The 22,635-nt window shown below is 41.3% G+C and overlaps 1 protein-coding gene across 6 annotated transcripts in view; it reads right to left on the minus strand.

Moving 5' to 3' along the window:
• Window positions 1–22,635, minus strand: part of enox2 (ecto-NOX disulfide-thiol exchanger 2) — a 100,739-nt gene that overhangs the window by 20,458 nt on the left and 57,646 nt on the right. For all 6 annotated transcript variants that reach the window (XM_011610891.2, XM_011610886.2, XM_029846891.1 and 3 more), the window contains 3 exons: window positions 19,451–19,582; window positions 8,590–8,745; window positions 2,258–2,464 (listed from right to left, as the gene is read on the minus strand). In XM_011610891.2, the coding sequence (XP_011609193.1) occupies window positions 2,258–2,464; window positions 8,590–8,745; window positions 19,451–19,582 (495 nt within the window). The remainder of the gene's footprint in view (window positions 1–2,257; window positions 2,465–8,589; window positions 8,746–19,450; window positions 19,583–22,635) is intronic.

A 22,635-nucleotide genomic window follows, 5' to 3' on the forward strand; every position in this document is an offset into this window, starting at 1 on the left:
ACTAAAAGAAAGTGGAATAACATCTGTTGCTATGGAGAATAAAGTATGAATCACAATCAAGCCATTAGTGTGGAATGATGTATGCATGCAATTATTCAAGCACATATCCTGTCATTCACACCTTCACAAATTCAAAAATCAGTGACGTATGTTTCTACTTGAGATCGTCGGCTCTTAACAATGACTTGAGTGAAGATTGAATATGTGTGTAGAAAATGGAACAAATATTGCACATTTAATTAGATATATGTGGTGCTTTGCACATGTTCACAAACCATAAAGCATTTACATCCCCGTGGCCATTGATCTGTGTTTATTGCTGCATTATTAGAACACTGGTTGTGCTCAACTTTGCTCTTTTACATTCAAAACTCCCTTTTGGTTTTCTGTTACTGTGTGGCCTGTGCAAAAGTTAAAAACAAACAAAACAATTACTGTATTTGTGCATTAAATCACGAGTACGGGGCTCTGCTACGCATCCATGGAGGGGGTGGAGGGATGTCATGTCGCATCTGTAGTCGCTCAGCAAACAAAAAACTCTAATTATCCACACCTACTCACTCATTATCAAAGAAAACACAAATTGTTAATTAAAGCTGCAATCGGCATAAAGGTTCTGCCGCTGACGCACTCTTGGATTGGGAGAATGGTTGCGATGGGTGAATCACGCAAACTGCATTAACAGGTTATTCACAGGTTTAAAACGCAAGAAATAACAGGTCTGAACTGAAAACACTTTCAGACTCCTGAGTGAATCTCTGGCTGATGCCCTCGACAGGTCTGGTGTGCAGTTAATGTAGAAATGATCCTCTTTTTCTTCAGAACACATGAGCGGATTTAATATCCTCACGTGCCTCCATTAAAGGAAAGGGTCAGCAATGAAACGTTCTGCTGTTTATGCTGGTTTCTGGGCTGGCCCATGACGCTGCTGCTTCCTTAATGTGTTGGTGGTATGTGAGAGAATGCTGAAGTTCCACCTGTCTTCAGCCAGTTTTTGCACATGAATAATCTAAATGACTGCACTCATGTTGGGTGAATGGTGAACTGAGTGCACCCTCTGCAAGAGAATGAACATGACAATGACTGTGGGAAGCGTGTTCTTCTGGACTAAATGACTCTCATGCTACTGGGATGCAGGTAGACAGCAAATAGCTAAATAACTACAGCTTTTAGATTCTTGTTGATGGTCCAAGTCCTATTTTTCCACCCAGGAACTGCTACCACACTCCTGTCACATGAAGGTGTGTATTCTCATGCACCCAGGAGCCCACTCCTTCAGTATATCATCTGAGAATGGACCTGAAGACCTCATGCCAGTATCTTCCACTTTATTCCTTTCAACAGTGTTGTTTTACACCTGGTTACAACCTTTGAGGTAATTTACACACATGAATTTGGGTAAAATTCAAGGTAGAACACTGTGAGAAGCTATTATGTTTGATACAATTTAAAGCGCTACTTGTTTGAGGCTCCATATGTAAAGCTGGAAATACATCAAAAGAGGAAGGCTGAGTCTGTATTAAAAGAGTTGGTTGTTGCAAAGATTCAGTTCATTCCCATGACAATTTCCCTTAAAGATGAATGCACAGACATCAGAAAGAATGCCAGGAATACTGTGTAACATTAATTTATTTATTGCTTCCTGCAACAGATAATGACGCAGGGAATGTTTATCTCTGTAGATCAGCTCTCATACACCATTGCTGATGTCTTTATAGGCTATAATGAGCCAACAAGCTTCATTTGTCTCTGCACACAGATGTGCGACAGACATGTTAAGGTCTGTATGTTAGCATTTCAGGTAGTGAGAGCTAGTCAATGCTTTGATGAATCACAGACTAAAGTCAACCACAGAGCCACCAGGATGGCAGAGGGAATGGGAGAACTCAGGTTTATCTGGCTTTAAACAAAACACCAAAAACATTGGATTTTTTTTGAAGGGGTATTTGAATTACCTTCAGGCTACATAAGTTAGGTGCAACTTCCTGTAGTGTTTTCATCTTAAAAGTTGGATACTTAACAGAAACTTGCAGATATGATAATTGGGAGCTTTTAAATTATGTTGTGGGCCCCATCAATAAACCCGTTGATGTGCTCTTGTTCGCCTAAAGAAAAATATTTGGAGCCAAATGATTATTTTTACACTAGCCTGACTTCAGCCATTAAGGCATCAGAAAACTATTTGGGTATTACTTGTGTGTTTGATTAAAATACATGAAATAATTCTACAGTAAAATGAAGAAATATGATTGCTCACCTGACAGGAAGAGAGCCTTGTCTACTGTGACCTCTTCAGCAAATCTTATATGGCAGAAGTTTTTCTTGCTTTTGCGTATGGCTGTGATATCGCCACACTGTCCAAACACTTCCATGATGAGCTGTTCTGTGGCGTTCTCGGGTAAACCTCCAACAAACACTGTCTTACAACCGGGAGGGCGCTCTCTGGTGGCTGGAGGAGGAAGATCTGAAATAAGGAGGAGAAAAGAAATACATGAATAAATTAAATTAGGACCTGTTTTGTTGGCCAACAGAGGAAGGGACAACAGGAAAACAAATAAATACAGAGCGAATTTTAACATTACCTTCTTAGCGAAGGAAAAAAAAAAAATCCAATGAGAAGAGATGCTATAATGAATTTCTAAAAATAGAAGATGAAAACCAAAGGAAATATGCAATATCCAGCAGAGATAAATGGAAAATAAAACTAAAAAGGCAAGAGTCATCTATAATGAGAAGGCCTAGGTCCTATAAACAAGGAGAAAAATCAATGGAGTCTGCAAAACACACTACTTCTTACCTAAGAAACCGCTAATGATTCATGCATAAAGAATGATAACGTAGAGCAATATGTCAAAATCTTTCCGGGTTAGACAAACGTTAATTTCGAACCATCCCATGCATGAAAATTAAATTCTTTTTTTGGCTAGGGAGTGATTGTAAATCCTCTCGTGTGGAAGGTTCCCTGCATTGCACAAATCACTTATTCAACAGAGATGAGTGTTGACTGATCTAATCTCCAATAGATCAGGCTTCTCATCCATGAGGAATGTGATTAGCGAGGGCTATGAGGAGGGAACCAGCTAATCAGTGAAATACTGAAAATGACAGAGATAGTGCTGCTTCCCCGTGTGCTGCAGTGAGGCTGCGTTGAAGTCACCTGTCTGACACCACGGAAGCATCTCGGTTCAATAATCCGCTGAAACATTCTCCGAGGTTTCCGATATTCTCGGGGTCATTGTCAAAATGATGGTTGACATTTTAGTCACAGTTAAAACTGCTGTTTGTGGAAACGTTAAGAAATTGTTATGAATTTCGTTATGATTGTGATATTGATATTTCTTAAAGAACTGGCTCCATTTTGTTCTGCATTTTAAGAACGTTCTCTGGAGAAAACACGGACCAATTAGGAACCCAAACTCGGCTTTTGCCAAAAGAAGGCCGGGATGACATCAGTATGGATCATTAGTGAAACCATCTGTTATTGGTGTTAGATGCCCAACACTGGTACAGCACGGTAATGAGTAAATGCTGAGGGGAAAATATGTGACATCAACTGAGTTTTTCCCCTCTGCTTAAAACTACATTTTCATTGCAATTTGACAGGCACTTGCCTGAAGTCTTTCTTCTCCCTTTGCTTTATATGTCACAGGTAAAACAAAGGAAAAATGTTATTGCTTGACCTCCAGAGTCGGTGGATTAAGATGGTCCAGTTGAGATGGGCTGAAAATATGAAGCAAGAGCTCAAGAGTTCAAAAATAAGTGACCTTTTCAGTCTGTAAGTAGATTATGGTGCTGATAGAGTGTCCAGAATGTGTGGACATAGGTTCAGTGTGAGCACTCCATGTGTTATGCTGAAAAAGGTTTATATTTTTTACTGTAATGAGCTCTGGATATTATTGTTCAGCTGTAAAATGATCACTATTCTCTTAGATTGGCTCTCATCTCTGGTCCTGGCTGCTCTTCTGACTCCTGCCACTCAATGCAGAACAGAAACAGAACCTCTTATACATTTATGGTGTCCTGATTTAAATAAAACAAATACGTTTGATCACACAGAACAGGGGATAAACTCTAAGCTGCTGTATTTTTGTGAAAATAAAACATAAGAACACCTGAGGCGGGATGGTGGAAGCAGCTCTGACAAGAGTAGCAATAATTAGACCTTAGAGTTTCTGCCTGAAAAAAACAATAAAGTTTAGGTCCAATTTCCCATCTTAATATTAACACCTCTGAGCAACATGATGCAAGGAGATGGATGAACATAGTGGATTATGAACAAAGGTAAATGTAAATTGCTTCCTATATCCAGGGTTAATTGATTTTTCTACACCAACCTGTTTTACCTTCACTCAATATGGGAGCTTTTCTACATCAATGCAAACAGAACCTAATTCTCAGCACTGGCAGCATTGCCACACACTTGTCTGTTACACTAATGTGGGTCATCACCATCCATCACGTTGACTGGCTAAACAACACCCTTTTATGGCCTGTGGGGACACCACGGGGAGGAGGCTTCAACCCTCGAAGGACTGCTATTCACAAGACAAACTGCACGCGCTCACAGCTAAACACAGCTCTTTATTCAAGTCACACATAGACAAACCAAACCAACAAACACTGAGATGTATCGCAGCATCAGGTGCTAACATGCTTCCCTCTCTGCTACAATGCCCATCAGGGTGTCACTCAGGCCTTCACGAAACGGTAATTCAACTAAATAACAGTGGACATACACTCACAGCATCACAACAGCACTCAAAATAATCAAGACATGAGCAGATGGTGTCATGTTAGGCATTAAACATAGATTTTTCTTTCATGGGTAATACATTAGCATATTAAACATGCTGTGCATCCCAGCGACTGTGATAGCGCGCATTTAGAAGTTAAATCCAGTAATTACTATTCTCCTCACCGAGATATGAAACCTACAAGCCAAGCATGTTAATTTCCCTTTTGTTGTGTGGAAAGACCATTGGCAAAACTGAAATATGACAATGTGTCTCCATGAGGCATAAACGGATCTCAAACACGAGCGCTGCCATCCCGCCATGTTGAGAGCATTTTGTGCCAGACTCGTTGCATCTGTGGTTGGCTGGTGGAGGCACAGCATCAGCTATCCACCCAAACATGTCACCCACCCTTTTCTGGCACTAAATTACAGCTAAACGCATCTTCAGTTTAATATGTGTTGTTGATCATGGCCTGTTCATGGCCTCCACTGCAGCCGGGTAACCGGGGGGGGGGGGGGGGGGGGGGGGGGGGGTTCGACACACACACACACGGTCTTTTTGACCCACTTTTCACTCATCTTGAAAACCTTTAACAGAGCAAACAACAGTCAAACAAGAGGTCTTCATTTACTCCCACCAAGTGAAGAAAGGAGGGTTCGGAGCTTTAATTTAAAAACACACCCACCACATCCACAGCTTGACGACTCGACTGCTCTTTAACTACATGTTTTCATGTGAAAGAAGTTCTTCATAAGTATTTATTTTTACACAGTCCTGAGGGAAAATCTAAAATTTTGCTGGAGGGTTTGGCATCTGTTTTAGGTCCAAGAGTAGTTTTCAGCACTGAGGAACAGTCGAGAGTTACATTTTTTCTATGTCTGTGATTTATGGGAGTGGATTTTGCAACTCTCTAATGTTGCACATAAATGCTTTTGCTAGACAGTTTCTTCCAGTGTGCTTCCTCCTCTACAACAAAGAAAAATAATGAAAATAAATAAATAATAATTCAGGTTTTGGATTAAATTAATTGAATCCTCAGTGACTAATTAAGAATAAGCAACACTGAACGGATGGATGGATGGATGGATGGACGGACGGATGGATGGACGGACGGATGGATGGATGGACGGATGGATGGATGTATGTGCTTACGTGTACAGGTGAATAACATGCACACTTACAGAAACACAGCATCATGGACTTCAAAGCTGTTGTGAAGTATTCCTCAGAAAAAAATCTAAAAATTGAGAGGGTCAAAGAACCAACACGCCGTGTCTGTCCTCCCTGATCACTAAATGAAGACCAGAGGTAAAAATATCCCACGTGGGAGTTTTCAAAAACCACGCTGGGTGAGTGGAAAAGGTGAACAAGAGCAGCGTTAGGGTTAGGAGATTGATGAAACAAACAGGAAAGAAGCAGTAAAAAGGTTCTGAGAGTTCTGAGACTGTGTGCAGGTAGTAAAGGTTATGAACAGATGAATGGAGCGTATGAGAACCATTGAACAGTTTAAGTTCAGGTCAACAAAAGGAGAACCTGCACAGCGTTTGGTTGAGTGAGCAACTAGAGGGGCCTGAATACTCACAATATACACCACAGACTGTTATATTTGTCAAAATATCTGAATAATGATAAGGTCACTTTCCCTTTGCTGTTCTTTAGCTCCAGCAGCAATAGTTGCTTCATTGCCCCCCGGTGACTCCAGTCATCACAGCAGACTGGAGGCTTTTATTTGACTTGATTATTAGAAGCAGTATAAAGTAATTGTTTGTTGACTCATAACTAAAAATATTCCATGTGTGTGGCACTTCTGAAATCGTGCAATATGAAATGATTCACAACTCTGCTCTCATTACTACTTCAGCCCAATCTAAGAGAAATAAGAGTTTAAAAACCCATTTGAGCTTTTTGTTCGGATCAAAAACCAGCATCTTGACACGGTTTTATTTAAAGAAACAGCAGTGATAAATGTTGGCGATGCATATGGTAGAAAGAATCAAGTATTTCTTTTCTAGTTGTCTCCCATTGAAGCGAGTGATCATGTCCCTGAGGGACAGTCCAGCTCAATTGAGTGCAGGGACTGGTACAGTAGGACATCTCCCCCTGGGCTCCGTTTCTTTTTCTACACCAATTTACCTGTATCTCACACTGAATCTAACCTCAGTTATAAAGAAGAAAATCAGAGTTCGCTGGAGAAAGGGTGAGCCACCGAGCGCTAAATTACACTGAAAACGAGCACCAATTGAAGAAATCAGTGACAAATGTGGGCAGGTTTTGGTGTGAGACCATCTCACATTGTTAGGTTAACCCTGGAGCGTGTTCAGGTAATAAATCCCTTTCACACAAGCGTTGTAAGCCGACCTAAATCAAGATGTTGTACAGCAGGACAGTAGGTTTGAACACAATTATCATCTTTCACCTGGACTTAATCCAACCGGGTGAAATGTTTTAACTTCCGAGCAGCAGAGACACATTAGTGCACATCGCGGAGCACGACCAGAAAGACAGATCAAAATAGGGCAACTTAAGAGCATATTGCAACCAGATAAAAGCCTATGGTTCCACCGCCAGATAATTATTTGCATCTTTTCCAATTTACCAACGCTCGGGTACTAACTGTCCCTTATTAAATTACTTTTCAGGTAGAAACATCACTCATTTTCTCCAGCTTTAAAGCCACCGGGGTCCGATTCGCCTTCAATGTTGTCATAAGAGGCAGCCTGAAACGACAATGCCGCTCAGATGGTTTAGCATCTTAGGTTACAATGCTGAGTCTCATAAAGTTATTCCCTTTTCAAGAGGAGAATTAAGGCCAGCGGCTTCCCTTCTGATGTCCTTCTTTTCAAAATACTTGGCTTAGAGATGAACTTTCTTTGTAGTATTGCGATAGGTAAGAACGTCTTAGGAAAGATGGGGATCAGAAAACGAGTGAAGTGTAACTGGGGCAGAGCACAAAGGCAGCAGGTGGAGGAAGTATCAAGAGTGAAGGAGAGCAGCCCTGTCAGGATAAGCTAAGGCAAGTTTGTGTTCCGCTCTGAGCACATTGCACACATTTAATTAGGATCTCAAGTGATGAATACATGAAACGGGCTTCATTTTTGCAGAAGGATGCCAATTTGATGTTTACAATTTCTAAACATGCCGAGCTTCCAGCCTCCAGGTTGTGCTCATTATGCGCTCATTTCCCGATAAACGGAACAGTGACACAGATGTCGAACCTTTTATCGGCTTTTCCCTCGGCGCAACACGGAGAAGCTGACAGTAGATCGTAAACTATGGTGTGTACACGCACAGAACGGTAAAATAAAGTGCAGGTTCTGTGTGTGGCGCCGTACTAAATGTAGCTGAGGTGGAATCTTTGTTTTAGCTCACCTTGAAGATGACATGCAAGGCTTATTTGAAGAAAATCCCAAGACTTCAACTTTTCAGAAGTAACAAATCTAAAATGTGAAAGTGGGAACAATAGAAGCACCCCCGCTAACTCTGGATAATTGAAAGGCTGCGTTGTGACAAACCAAAAGAACAATAGTTTGTGCTCTGCACTGCTGCTTAGACTATAGAAGTGTGTGGCTAAAGTTGAATTTCACCAGCTTCTGTGAGTGGGTTTGATATTGGGAGTGCCTCTACAACCAAAATCAGTTTCCAGCTGTTGCTTTGGGCATTGTTTAAAGTGATGCACGCATAAAACGGTCGATATTTGTCAAAAGAAAAGCCTAAGAGATTAAAAATTAAGTCGACCCTCTCCTAGAAATTGCTAGTGTCAGAAAAAAAGGTTGTAAAACTGGCTCTGGCACGCACATGCAGGTTTATATCATATGAGCAAACAATGGAGGATTAATGTGATTAAGTGACTTACTGGGGTTCGGGGGGAACAGGGTGCAGCTCTTGCAGTGGATGATCTCCTTAATAAGCGACAGTTCCTGAGACACAGGTGCCGGAACCATACCGAGGCCGGGCATCAAGGGATTAAGGGGTGTAATTCCAGCCATCATTCCGAGGTTGGGGTCAAAGTCTGAAAGCGAGGAAAGAAGTGAGATTATTCCCCAGATTCGGTGACTAAAAAACACAACACAGATACAATAAAGCTGACTTAACCTCAGCTGACACGTCGGCGCTCTATTCACTGGTTGTTCATTGAGTGGCAGTGACACACAAGCAGCATACACAGGAAAGATTACGCCGCCATTCATGAATAAATCATCTTGTAAACAACATGCATATTTTAAGAAGTTTTACAGGGGTGAGCAATTCTCTGTCACTGCCGTTGGTTGGATAATGACCTCGATGATATTGTGCACAGTAGGTTGCAAAAGAAGAGAGCTTTATTTGGATTTACACTGCAGCGCTGCACTGGCATCCACAGCAACACGTGCCTTTGTGCACACATGTGTCCCAGTGTGGAGCTTTTTGAAATGGAAATGATGCTGGCCTCCAGTACATGCCTCACATTACCTGCAGAGCATTGGGAGTCGGCAATTACGCCAGAGGGTGTCTGATGTAAATGCAGCTTCATACGTGCACAAAGGAGCTCTGCTAACTGACACAAATCTCTCAAGATGATATAAAATGTAACATACCGGACCTGCTTTCTCTCTCAGACCCCTCTGATGTGGTACCAGTTTCCTGTTCAGGTATGGGAGGCTGACACCCTCTCCTTTTAAGATGAGGCTTAAAACCAACCTCTTAGAGAGAGTTTAGAGTCAGTCATTCTATCAGTACAGACACTATTCTAGCTAATGCGCCTGCCTAGAAAAGAACTGTCCATCCTTTAGCTACCATGCTGCTATAGGTCGGAGCTGCCGGGGTTACGTGAACAAAGTACTAGCATGTATGATGTATGTGTCTGTTCCTCCCCTCTTCTGTCCTTCCCCCTTGCTCTATGCCCCCCTCACTCAGCCGCCCATCAGCAGGGTGGGTTACCCCCAGATGAGCCTAGTCCTGCTGAAGGTGTCCTGTAAAAAGAAAGTTTATCTCTTTTCTGGTTTCTTTATCAAAGCATAAGGCTGGACCATATCAAAATAAGGAAAGAAAAAGCAACAGGGTCTAGAACCCTCTGACTGTAGAAAGAAAAGATGTGTGATTTCCATTATAGCTTTGAGAAGTCTAATCATCAACGGCAGTGAACGAGAAATAACTTTTTTTTTTTTAGAGTGTACAGCATTCAGAGGAAACATATTATTCATTTCTTTCATGTGATTTCCCCTCAAGCTTTGGTAGCAAATTGGTAAATTGAATACCTCTCAGGGAATGAGAAAAGAAAAGTGCACATTACATAAAACTCTGAACGGGTCCCTTGAGGCAAAGAGGCTGGAATAAAAAAATAAATAAACTGACTGAAGGACAAAATGGGGGAAGACAGTCAACAAATTGAGAGAGAAAGAGAGAGAGAGAGAATGAACACACAAATCAAATAAAAGGAAGGAAAATATAAGGAAATGACATCTATGTTGATGATCTATGTCAACAAATCAGAGAAAACAGGTGGTAAAGTGCACTTTGCTCCCTAGCAATTCATAGCTCTCCCTCTCCAGATTACTGTGAAGGCAAATAAGACTTTTACCAGGAGGTCGGATAAGAAGAGTTCAGAGAAAATGGGAGATTTTCGCAATCAAGACCTTGAATGTGAAAGACAGAATTCTGTTTAGGAAGCAACTCCAGAGCTAGTAGCACAGAAATAGATCTAAAGCTAAGGTTGTGTTTGGGGAGAGTTCTTTGAATCACACCTTCATCAATGTCCCAGTCTGATGTTATACGTATCTGGTGATTAACAAAAACGAATTTTAACAAGTTCAGGGACAAAAACAATAAAAGATTCATTGATTTGAAACAGAACACTCCAGCTCTCCATTAAACTTTAAAATGTTACTGAAAAATTAAAAGTCTGCATTAAAAAAACATATAAAAGTGTAAATGTCAACATAATATTTTAGGCAGGTCTCCCGAAATAGGACATAATCAAACAGATTCAACGTTCTAACATCAATTAATGAAGTGAAAATAGGACCATTTAAAGAAAGAGTAATGTTTTTAAAAAGCAAGGGAGTCTGGACATTTTATTCTGGTCTGTAAAAACAACGCAGGAATGATCCCACCTACAAGCACTCATGGCGTACCACTGGTGTTTTGGGGATCTGGAGGGATTTAAGGGCTTTTCTTCACGACCCGTAAAGGGAAGATAAAACCACTATCTTCTCACATATAGACAGAGTGGGTGAAGAAAACAAAGTCTTTTAACATTTTCTTCCATTCATTTTTATTCCAACATTCAAAACAGATAAACGCTGCAAATTTGAGACACCGGCTGTAAATGTGCTCTATGGAAGACAAGCTGTGGTCTTTAACGACTGGCCCTTTTCAGATATTTTAAGGATATGTTCAACTCTTAAGTATTGGCTTTATGTTAGTGACTCAATGGTCTAATAAAGTGCAATAGAGAATATTTTAGGGTAAGGTCTGTTGTTTCCACAGGTTTGAGGAAGAATTGTAGAAGTGGACGTGACAATATTGCAACCTCGTGACAAAAAACAGAGCAGCTCTTGACATTTGCAGGGGACAGTTATTATAATCTTGTGTTGACTGCTGCACTTAACTTTGCAAAAGGAAAAAGGTTGAGATTGCCATGTTGCTCCTTTCCTGGGGCATTGAAAGTAATGGCAACGGCTCTGAAGCTGGAATGGGTCATTTGTTGCCTGTCACCATATATATTTTTTTCATTCTGGAGAGGAAACCAGTATGGTGAAAACGGTGTAGTAAAATAGAATTACAGCACTGCAGTTGTGTGAATCAAACTAGCCAGTTGTCCTGTATTTAATCTGTCCATCCAGACTAATAAAAGCACACCGGGCTGTCGGTAGTTGATTCTGAATGACACAAGCGTAAACGTATATTCATGAACGTGAGTTATGACTGTGCATTTCTGGTGTAACGTACAGTAATTACACCAACAGCCTGTTTTGTGCTGTTATACAAGATGCACAGAAAACAATTTACACGAGGAAGAGAAACATTGATCCATGTTAGGTTTCCAATTTGACCACGTGAGAGGAAAATCTTGGACTACGGAATGTGCTGCTACTTCACCGTCGCTACCTGCAGGGTCCTCTTGTTCGGAAAGTCACGTCTGCACGGCAGCATCAAATGGTCTCCACTAATCTTTGAGACTAAACTGGTATTAAACCAGCAGAGTGGCGCAGCCCACAGTGGCGTTCTTTGTATTCACCAAATCAGGCAGTTTCCATTGTCCGCATGAATCATCCCATGAGATTTTCTTGCCTGCGGCCACATATTCGGGGACATGCTTGTTTGTTGTCTTATTTTCTGCTGTACCCCTTTGAGATTATGTATGCAACCTATTTTTGACAAAAGAGTCAATAAACTGCACACAGCAGATTGAGTCATCGACAGGAGGGCTACAGGAATCTGTTCAATTATACATCAACATATATTTAAAGAATTTAAAGGAATGAAATGAACAAAAATGGAAATATGACACACAAAAAAAAACCTGGGTTTCAGCAGGCAGGGACCTGTTTGCTAGGCTGGACATGAAATGGTTTAAATGCCTGTAACTGAGTGCTGATGGCTCAGTGACAGAGGAGAGTAGCACTTTATGTTTGACTCTCTCAAAACTTCACAGGAAGATTTAGAGCACCCAAGGGTCCTCTTGAAGAACAACAATAGAAACCTGGGGCCCGGTCCACCCACACACAGCAACACATCTGTCTGATCCCTTTACCATGCCTGTCTAGGACTAGATTCTCTCTCTCTCTCAGTAAAATTCACAAATATTACCCACACTCTTGTCATCCAATTGCAGCGACATTGGTAAGGGGACGTTTGCACACATCAAAAGTCTTTTCATCACCACTGATTTGAAACAAACTAGTTTTTCAAGGTGACTACTGTAAAGCTGTTCATCAGAGAAGTCAAGACTGGAGAATGGGATAAATTAAAGGCCTTTCATAATGGAAAGTTCCTGGCAAGCTACGCCCTCCTTCTTTCCACTTGTCGGTGATTTCCGGGGTAAACATCCCTTCCAGCAGTCAGTGGAGGGTGAGGGAGAGGGACGCACACAGTTGCTATGAGGCATCCTGGATAATATGGCTTAATGAGTCGAGCTAGCCACGCCACATGAATCCCGATGAATAATGGAACCTGCTTGGTTCAAATTATTCAAGTAGTCAGGCTTTTTCACTTGTGTTTATAAAAAGGAAAAATTTCCAAAGTCATTATCACTGTTCAACAGTTTCCTTGGCTGTTATAAATCTTAATACCTCATAGAATTTAATATAGCTGCTGGTGATGGGCAGAACTGTCAGAAAGTCTCATCTGTGTTGCTCTAGAATTACCTCTATTTTTTCCCTACCCCAGACACAGTGCACACTGTATACTGTGTACTCTGTACGCCCACATCCTGCCAAAAACCTCTGGCATCGTACCAGCGTGGCTCCTCGGCACTCAGCAGAAATGGACACAGCATCCAGTCCAAGGACTGGAAAATGCTTGCGGCATAGGAAGAGCTGTCAGCTGATGTACGTATTTCCAGATGTTAATCCAGGTGAGCAAATTTGCTGATCTGTAGGACCCTGATTCATATCTGCAGGAGGATTAAGGCCTGTTTATATTGCTGGATGTGAGGCATGACATTAAGTTTTCATATATTCCATTGTGGGTTTATACTCTATGTGTGTGTGTGTGTGTGTGTGTGTGTGTGTGTGTGTGTGTGTGTGTGTGTGTGTGTGTGTGTGTGTGTGCAGGGGTGGATGGGTTTCTTTCAACCAATCAGCAGCTGGGAGCAGCATAATGCAGCAAACAAAGTGCTGGTTATTTATCTAGTAACTAGTTGCTGGTCCCTGGAGCTGGATAATTCTTCAGGGTTTAGTTAGGACATGTAGGACCTTATAAATATGGGTAAAAAATGTTGTGTTTGTGGCCACTGAACAGCTATTGCTACCCCCCAAAAACAACAGTAAATGGAGCCCTTTTTAGGCCCTTCAGTGGTAATAAACCAATTGTTAGATAAGGGTATTACACAGACGTAGAAAATGTAATGATGTTGCATGGATCTGCTCTGATGAAAACGTACAGCCTCTTACAGTCCGGTGCAGACTTGAAAATGTGGACCTCATGTGCTCTTAGCTCAGTCAAAGCAGTGCATCATTTCACACGGTCTCTCCTTTGAACTCATGGGAAAACAGATGAATGCTGATGTGATGGTGGGGGATGGGGTGAGGCCAGAGGTAAAAATCTACTCTTTGCCTTCTAAACTCTGGATGAGAAATGGTTTATAGATGTGGTCAACAGATCTTCAGTGGAAACAGGACAAGAGACTGTTCATCACTTCCCTGTAATGTCATCAGCTGACATCCCTCATTCTTAATGTGGTTTAGCGGGGGAGCACTAAAGCAGTCTCTGTGCTGTTATTGGCCCAGCAGAACTGCACACCAGACCAGTCAAAGCCACAAAAAACAAATACAAGACTCAGAGTAAAAAAAAAAAAAAAAGAAAAGAATATATTATGTTTAACTTTGGGTCCTAATCAAAAAGACGGGAAACCCGAATGAGGTCAGTTCATTGTGAATCAATTCTTCTAACAAAAGTCAAAATGCTCCAACGTGAAAGATTATGCTTCATTTTGAGAGGAACCAAATTTCAGAAGAATGAGGCCATAGGTTCCCCAATCAAAAGTGGTTAAAAGTGCCAGAACTGGGACACATTTCAGACTGTCAAACTGTCTTTTTGTAACACAATCTGATTTGGGTGTGTGCTCTTTGAAAGTAAAACACAAAAATGAACTCTATGGCTTGCCATCTGCTTCAACTTAAGGTCTGGACATCCTCGAGGGAACAGTGGTGAACACTGTGAAAATACATGGTGAGTGCTCCTGGAAAAGCCTATTCTCTCCGTCTCTGTCAAATATCAGTGATGTTGAAACCAGATGTTGAGCCCGTCTGTTAATATAGGGGTTTTGGTACAGTTCACACAATTCACCTCAGAAGTGAGGAATGTGATCCACAACACATGTTTTATCCATGTACTTAAAATTCAGCAAAAGTTTAGTTTATCAATCAAAAATTAGTTAAGCAACAGCTATGATTTTATGACTAAAATGCTTATAATGTGTCAAGAGGCTTCAGCGACTCACCGCTAAGCCAAAATCAAACCTGAAGCCTAATGACACAATCAGCAAAAATATCAGATTAGAATACTTGTATGGCCCCTTTAATGTAGGAAATGGAAGATTAAACCTAAAACCAGTCCTTGAAGAGTTCTGATATGGAAATCAATATATAGAAACCTATTAGCGGGTTAATCTATATAAAAACCAACCAAATATATAACCATGTATAAACCAACCAAAAGAAAGACAAAGTAGCGCCGCCGTGCACGGAACACACCCTGTGGAAGAACAAGCATCACCAAAAGTGATGAAGTCAAAGAGGCAATAATCATGTCAACATCAGCCAGAACATTTGACTGCAGCCATAATAGCATCTGAATATGTAATCTCCCCTGCAGCATGCATGTTGGTCAGATTTCATCAAATTCAGTCACTGTAGTTCAGTAACTTGGAGTTCTCCACATCATATTGTTTCTACGTACGTGCTCCCAGGCTGTTGCAAAGCGCGTCTCTTTTTAATTATTTCCATGCGGGAACCGTGTTTGGAGAAACTGGATTAACACAAAACAACTGTGCGACGGGGACGACACGTGTTGGAACGTGACCTTTTTCAAGCCTAAATGGAGCTGTTAACTGGAAATAAACAGAGCTCGGCAGTCTGGAAACAATCAGAAACCCAAGCTCATTGAGAGAAGAGGTAATTCATGGAAGATTTGGTGCCTTAAAAGATGATTAATTTTGAGGAAAACAAGATAAAACCATTGAAAGGTTTACAAATGTCAGAGCAGGGTTTGAAAATCGCAACTCCAGCCTCGTATATTTGTCTATAACCCTCTAAACATAGGCATTTCTAAAGGCACAGTTGTTTTAGACATTTAGAAATACATTGAAAAAGAAACAGAAAAATGGAAAAATACAATGCTAAAAAAAAACGGGTTCAACATGCTGAAGACACCAGAAAAACTCCATGGAGAGAAGGAAACCTTGACTCCTAGCTGCAGAGGAAAGCCACTCTCTCCTATAAAACACTGTCTGCACTAAGACAAACATAAAGTAATGACATTCAAAGCCTCTCAGTTCATCTGTAGAGATCAAAATTTCATTTCTGAAAACATGCACTGAGCTTTATGGCGATAGAGGCTCCTGAGGGCCCTGCCCACATCGGTCTGTTTATCCAGCCCTCCGTCTCAGTCTGTCTTTACTGGGCTGGAGCCGAGGAAAGACTGGGTGGTGAAAAAAATGCATTATGGCTTCAAAGTGGATGAAAAAGAGGCGGACTAACTGCTATGTATAAATCCTGGGCCGGCGAGCCATTTGGAAAGAACGAATCCAAACATGAATCAGACAAAAAGAGCTGTGTTAAAACTCATATTCATACACTGTTGCATCATTTTGAATCAACTTAATTCTACAGAAAGAATCGTATTACAATAAGGAGCAATATGGGACTACTTTATAGCAAGAGGCAATATTTCCCCTTCCACTGGGATGTGTTGTGTGCCGCCTGTCTTCTGACAACTCTTTCTGACTCAGTTCATCCTGAGTGTGAAAATGAGCTCTGCCCCGTGCAGAGCAAATGAACAATGAGTGTTGAGATGTGGCCAGTTTACAGCAACTGACTCAGCTGTAATGAGATATAAATGAGACGATGAGCAATCCTGGCTGGCGGTGGGAGGGTGAGGGGTGTGAGAGAAGAATGGATGGCAGAAGAGAGGAATGAAGGGAAACGCCAGCTGTTCTTCCAGGTGATGCACTTGAGGATACACAGCTGTCCTTTTAACCTGTGTCTCCTCCTCTATCATCAGGCTTTCTGACGCCTGATGTTCAGTCCCAGTCCTGTGCCCCCACAGTAACTCTGTACAGGAGAGTCGACTTAATTAAAGGTCTCCTTGAGCATGTTCAGGCTTGTATAAACTGTTCTCACTTGCGATCTCCCTCACACTTTCTGCTTTGCTTGCTGATCCTGTGTGAATGTGATCTCCACAACCTTTTAATTATGTCTGCCAGTGTTGGACAAACACAAGTATAAGGGCTAATCAAATCAATCACAAGTCATGACCAGACTTGTTCCCTGTTCCAGTACCACAACCCTGGTTCATGAACACATCTTACTAGAGAACAATCCTAGCTTGACTCTTGCTATTTTTAATTCATAATAAGGTAAAAATGCCTACTTAATAATAAAGTCCAATATTCACTTTACACACAGTTCAAATCCTACTATCCTCTCAAAGTGTTTGATCTCCCGTGCTTTCAGATCTCCGTGCGTGGCATATTAACATCATCCTATGCAGTTATGTGTGTTGTACGTCTGTGTTTTTCTGACATGTGACGTTAAAAGAAGGTCATCCATTTAATGTAGTGAGGAGCAAATGGATGCCTGAATCAACACGAACCTGAAAGGATGTGTGAGGATCCAGATTCCTTTATTTCTGCCATGAGGCACAGCTCCTCTGCATCCTTTTATTTATTTATTTTCTTGGTCTTCAGTTGAAAGACTTTTGCTTCCATATCTGACGGATAGCAGACCGGAGCGAGTCCACGTAATTATCCTCATCGACTGTAGTGGGAAGAGTGTCTGTCCAAACTACACACACACTCAACAATTTTCAAATATGAAAGTGCATCTCTGCTGCGAAGTGGGAAGTGATTTCAGGAAAGCTTAAGAGAAAGGCTGAGAAGAGAACAAAACAAGACAGCGAGTGGGAGGTTGCTATTGAAGCTCATGCTATAGATGCAGGAGCCGCCATAAGGATGATAGTTTCAAATCAGACATTGATAGCACAAAATGAAAGAAATATCATTGTTTCTCGCTTATCTACGTGACTACGTGAAGAAGATCACCTTCTGACATAGCTTAATCAAAGTAATTCTGTCAACAGATGGGCATAAACACAGAGGACTGTGTACATTTGAATAATATAAATCTTATTTTAGCTGAGAAAAAAATAGCATGGCTTTATTTTTAGTTTGAAACCATTGTTATGTTTTATTTTTGTTAGCAGAGTCAGAATGTATGCAGTCATGTGTGGTGCTGCACCTCTTGCTTTCCTCCCCAAAATGCTGTGATCTTTTTCCTGTAGCTGATCCGAACACGTCTGCGTCAAATTGAAAACATCTGTACTTTTCAATCGGGCACCAGGGTTGTCACTGTGGCTTCATCTCAAGCAACTAATCGTACATCAGATGGCAAAAGACTTGTCACCCTTCACCAAAGTAATCAAGTAACTTGTTCTGGCTGCGTCTGACTTCATCCTGAGCTTCGTCAAGAACTAACATGGCAGAAAAGCACATTTGTTGGAACAGATCTGTGCTGGATGTTGCTGGTGTGTGTTAAGACCACCCTCCAAAATGTAGCTGGGTGGGTGGGGTGCAGATTGTGAATATTGTGTGAAGCAAGCGCAGCAAAAAAACACAGAATTAAAAACAAAAGACAGGTCATCCAGACACCTCTGCAAACACAGATCCACAATTACCGGTACATATGAATATCCATCACAAACCAAATCTCTCTCGCCACAGTCAGTTAGAGCTGCCCGATTATTTAATGCATCAGAATCCCAACGTTAATTAAATGTCAGATGACGCATGAGCTCCCACTTTCTTACCTTTAAAAGCCAGAGACAGACGGGTTACAACACTCACAGTTGAGGTCAAGTTGCTCAACAAGCGTGATTCAGGATTTTAAAACAAGAGTCTATAGAATAGTATAGATGAAGAGAGAATTGTGTGTATGAGGAGCGGAGGCGTCAAGTTTCCACAACCCACTTGTGCTGAATATCAGAGCATGTGTGGCTCACGCACGCCAACCTGCCTCTCATCACGATTACAGAGAGACCAACAGGCTCCACCATGTGAAAAAGGGTCCCGGTGTCATCGCAGCACATATTCTACATCATTCTCCCCAGTGATGCGCCGACATTCAATATCATCCCGCGGCTGCATACATCCAAGTGGCAGGAAGATTGCACTTCTACTCATGTCTGTACGGAGTTATAAAATACAGACATCCATAACAATATAACCACTGACAAGTGAAATGAATAACATTGATTATGTGGTATAAAAGGTACCCGTCAATGGTGTGATGTACAACACACGTGCATGTGGCGCACAAATGTAAGCACAGTGAAACTCCCAATTTCCAAAACTACAATGTTCTTCAGCAGTTTGTACCCAGTAAACTGTCATAGAAAGGACCACAGAATGATGGAGGACATGGTTTGGTTCACCCAGAAAGCCACTTTGCTGAAGTTTTTCGATGATTCAGGAACTTTTAAACTTCCAAAACTGTCCAGGAATGAATGTGCCTATTAAAGGCAGGCTGTACCCACACCAGATGTTTTATGAGTCGCATCAATGCTGTGCCTGATTGTGTCCCTTCCTATTCATGGCGGGACAGAAGTTCAGGTGATGTATTGGTTTTAGAAATCCACTTCAATGCTCATTCCAAGATCTTTGGAATGACTGGTAATACTACAACTACTCTTCTAGTTATTGACAATATTGTTGCAGCAGGATATTAAGATATTAGGAAATGCTAGTTCCAGTGTACAGGTTCCTGTTGCTGTGCACTGTGTGGTAAACAGTGTGTTACCTGGCATTAGCTGCTGTCCGGTTATTCCAATGGGAGGCATTCCCAGGTTATTCATGGCTGTCGCCCAGGCGTTGGGGTCTGACATGGGCATCGTCATCGAGTTGGAGTCCATCGACATGTTACAGATTCCTTCTGCAAGAGTACAAGTGACACACAAAGGGGTCAGTGCTGTATTTGTAACCTCTAAACAACACCGGCCAAGACCGTTCCAGGAAAAAGAATCATACAAAATCTCCAGCTGCCTCCGTTTCCACACCGTTCCTTTAAATTCTGTGTTCTATGAGATTGGATAGAAAGAGGAAGGCCACTGTGACCCCCCCAACATGGTGATTTCAACAATAATGTGTTTTAGAGTCATCTAGCGCACATTTCAGCATCTTGGCTTCAGGACAATGCCTGTTTCAGTGACCCGTGCTGACCATCTACGGGATATGCTGCTTTGGGACTACTCAGAATGTTCTACAGATTTGGCACAGTGATTTCACAGCCGGAAGCTATCATATCCATGCTGATAAGCAGTCTAGCAAAATACCATATCTTTTATTTCCAATGCAGAAAAATAATAAAGCATAAAACAGGATTATCATGGCAGTAAGTACACAAATATGCAAATATTGACGCTATCGTCTGTGTCTAATTGTTGGACAAAACTCAAGCTTTCCACACGCACACATTTCAGACTTACCACTGCAGATTGATGGCCTTTTTGTAACAGTTGTATACTAAAACAAACACATTTTAGATGCCCATTATCAAACAGAAAGCTGACACGCATCCACTAGAAGCTCATTCTCCCAGTATCCAGCGCAGTCCACAGGACCAAATGCACTTAACTGTCTCCTCAGGTTGACCTTTTTTCTTACTGACAGACCTGTAAAATGTGACTAGGGGCTGAGCCAAGCCATCCTCTCCTCTCTTGATAGCAAATCCAATACCATTGTTAATAATGAGAAGCACTGCACCCTGCGTAGTCTATATTCTTCACAGCTCAATGGTGGTGGAGCCCCCTCTGCACCGAGCCTGTCTGTTTGCACTGTACTGGTATCCGTGGTGTTTAGACCCAGCTGGGAATCTGTAATAATGTCATTTGCCTTGTTTTTCCCCCCTCTGAGCTGCTAATTTGAGAACTGTCTGCTGTGTCATCCAGGGAGAGCTCTGATAAACTGCCCGTGTTTGTGCACTGCTGCTTGAGCGCTGCCGACAGGGACTTCACAGGATTATTAATGGACGTAAACCTATTAACTGGGGACACTTTTGACGACTTGAATTGAAGGATATGAGCAGTAGTGAGCTGTTTTATTGGTGTGTTATTCCAGTTTATGCTACATTAACCGCCGTCCCTGCAGTGTTGATGGATACACACACTCAAAATTTGACAGGTAATGTCAGTCTAATCGACTTTAACATGGGTTATTAAAATAAACCTAGTGCATGTATGGATGCATGTTCATCTACAACATTACTGCTATTGTTCTATCTCTGTTGGAGCATTTATAAATATTTAAGCATTGTGCAACTTTTAGTGATGCCAACAGCCATAAAATACAGAGAGATGTAATATTGTGCCTTACAAATACTAAACAATGTTAATGCAACTTAAAATTATTCATATAGCACTATTTAGACACAAGGCAATTTATAGTGCTCTACAAGGCATTATGATAGAAAAGGCAAAAATATAGATAGCAAATGGGATAGCAGGAATTAAACATGTTATAAAAGCTTTATTAAAATAGGAGATGGTAATATATTATCTATTGGATTACCTGGGTGATTAATAAAACGTTTCAAGGCCTGATTTAAAAGAATTGAGTGTGAGTGCTCAGGCATTCAGGAAGCTTGTTTCATCTGTGGCAAATCAAACTAGAAACAACTGTTAAAACTGAATCCTTGTCTCCCGCATGAAGGAAATCGAGTTGCTTCCTTCAAGGTTTCCATTTTGTTTGTCGGTTTTATTTTGGTTCTCCTGTAGCATTTAATAAAGAATTTTGGACTGTCCGGACCTTAAATCACACCCACAAACGCACACACAGGGAGACCTTCTATATTTTGAAAATATCCTTGAGGCCACAAATTAATCTCCCTGCAATTTTTCTTACTTTATATAGTTTAAATTTTAGTCCTTGATAGAAACAACACAACCGTTGCCCAAGTCAGTACAGCAACACATGTTGATCTGTCATAGAAGGGACCACAGAATGATGGAGGACCATGGTTTAATTCACCCAGAAAAGCTACATTGCTGAAGTGTTTAGATGATCCAGTGGCTGCCAAACTTCAATCTCTGTCGAGAAGTGAATCTGGCAGGTAGAGGCTTGCTGAACCAGTACCCTAAGTGGATCGACTGAAGAAAAACAATGCTGTGCCTCCCTGTGTTCTGTACTTATACTACTATTTATAATACTTCCTCATTTTCAAATGACAAATAACCTCAATCCTGCAATCTTACTTTCAACTCATCTCAAATCATTTAATGCTTGGGCCCAAAATCAAAGGTTTGCCACATTTAATAAATAAATTTCAAAAATTGAATTGAATGATGTAGAACAAGCTGAAACAAAATGGGTTTGACTAAAAGAAGCAACAAGAGAGAACCAATACTAATTGAAATACTGTTGAAAGACCACCCTGTGTGCAGCAATACTGTATAACTATGATTAATGTCTGTGTGAATATTACCCATGGTAATTAAAACCACTGTAATTTTGATTTAGCCTAGGTTCAGAGCGTTCCCGATACCGCTTCTCCGTGGATATGACCAGCTTTCTGCTTCTCTAAATGCTCCCCCAGGACACAGATAGGAAATTAGGTCATTTAAAGGCCCATTGGCAGGCAGGGGAGAAATGCTGAGGGCCATTTAGTCTAAAATGCACATGGTTTTAACAGCTAACTACAGGTTTATTACAGCCCCAAGGGTGCTAATCCAAGAGGCGACCAAAAAGATGAGGCATGCAGACAAACGAGACAGAAAAGGTCACTTATTATGAGCAGCCAATAACGCTAATGAGACAAAATGACAAAGGGAAACATCATCGAAAAATGAAAGCTACTCCAAATTGAACTTCAATCGCCCCAGTAATGAATAAGGCACAGAGGCCTGAACGTTACATCCCGGCTGAGCAGAGCAACTAAGTTTCAATTTCTCCTGTGAAATTAAGAGAGAATTAAACATTACGAGTCCACTC

This window comes from Takifugu rubripes, chromosome 14 (genome assembly GCF_901000725.2).
Source record: "Takifugu rubripes chromosome 14, fTakRub1.2, whole genome shotgun sequence".
Lineage (NCBI taxonomy): Eukaryota > Metazoa > Chordata > Actinopteri > Tetraodontiformes > Tetraodontidae > Takifugu > Takifugu rubripes.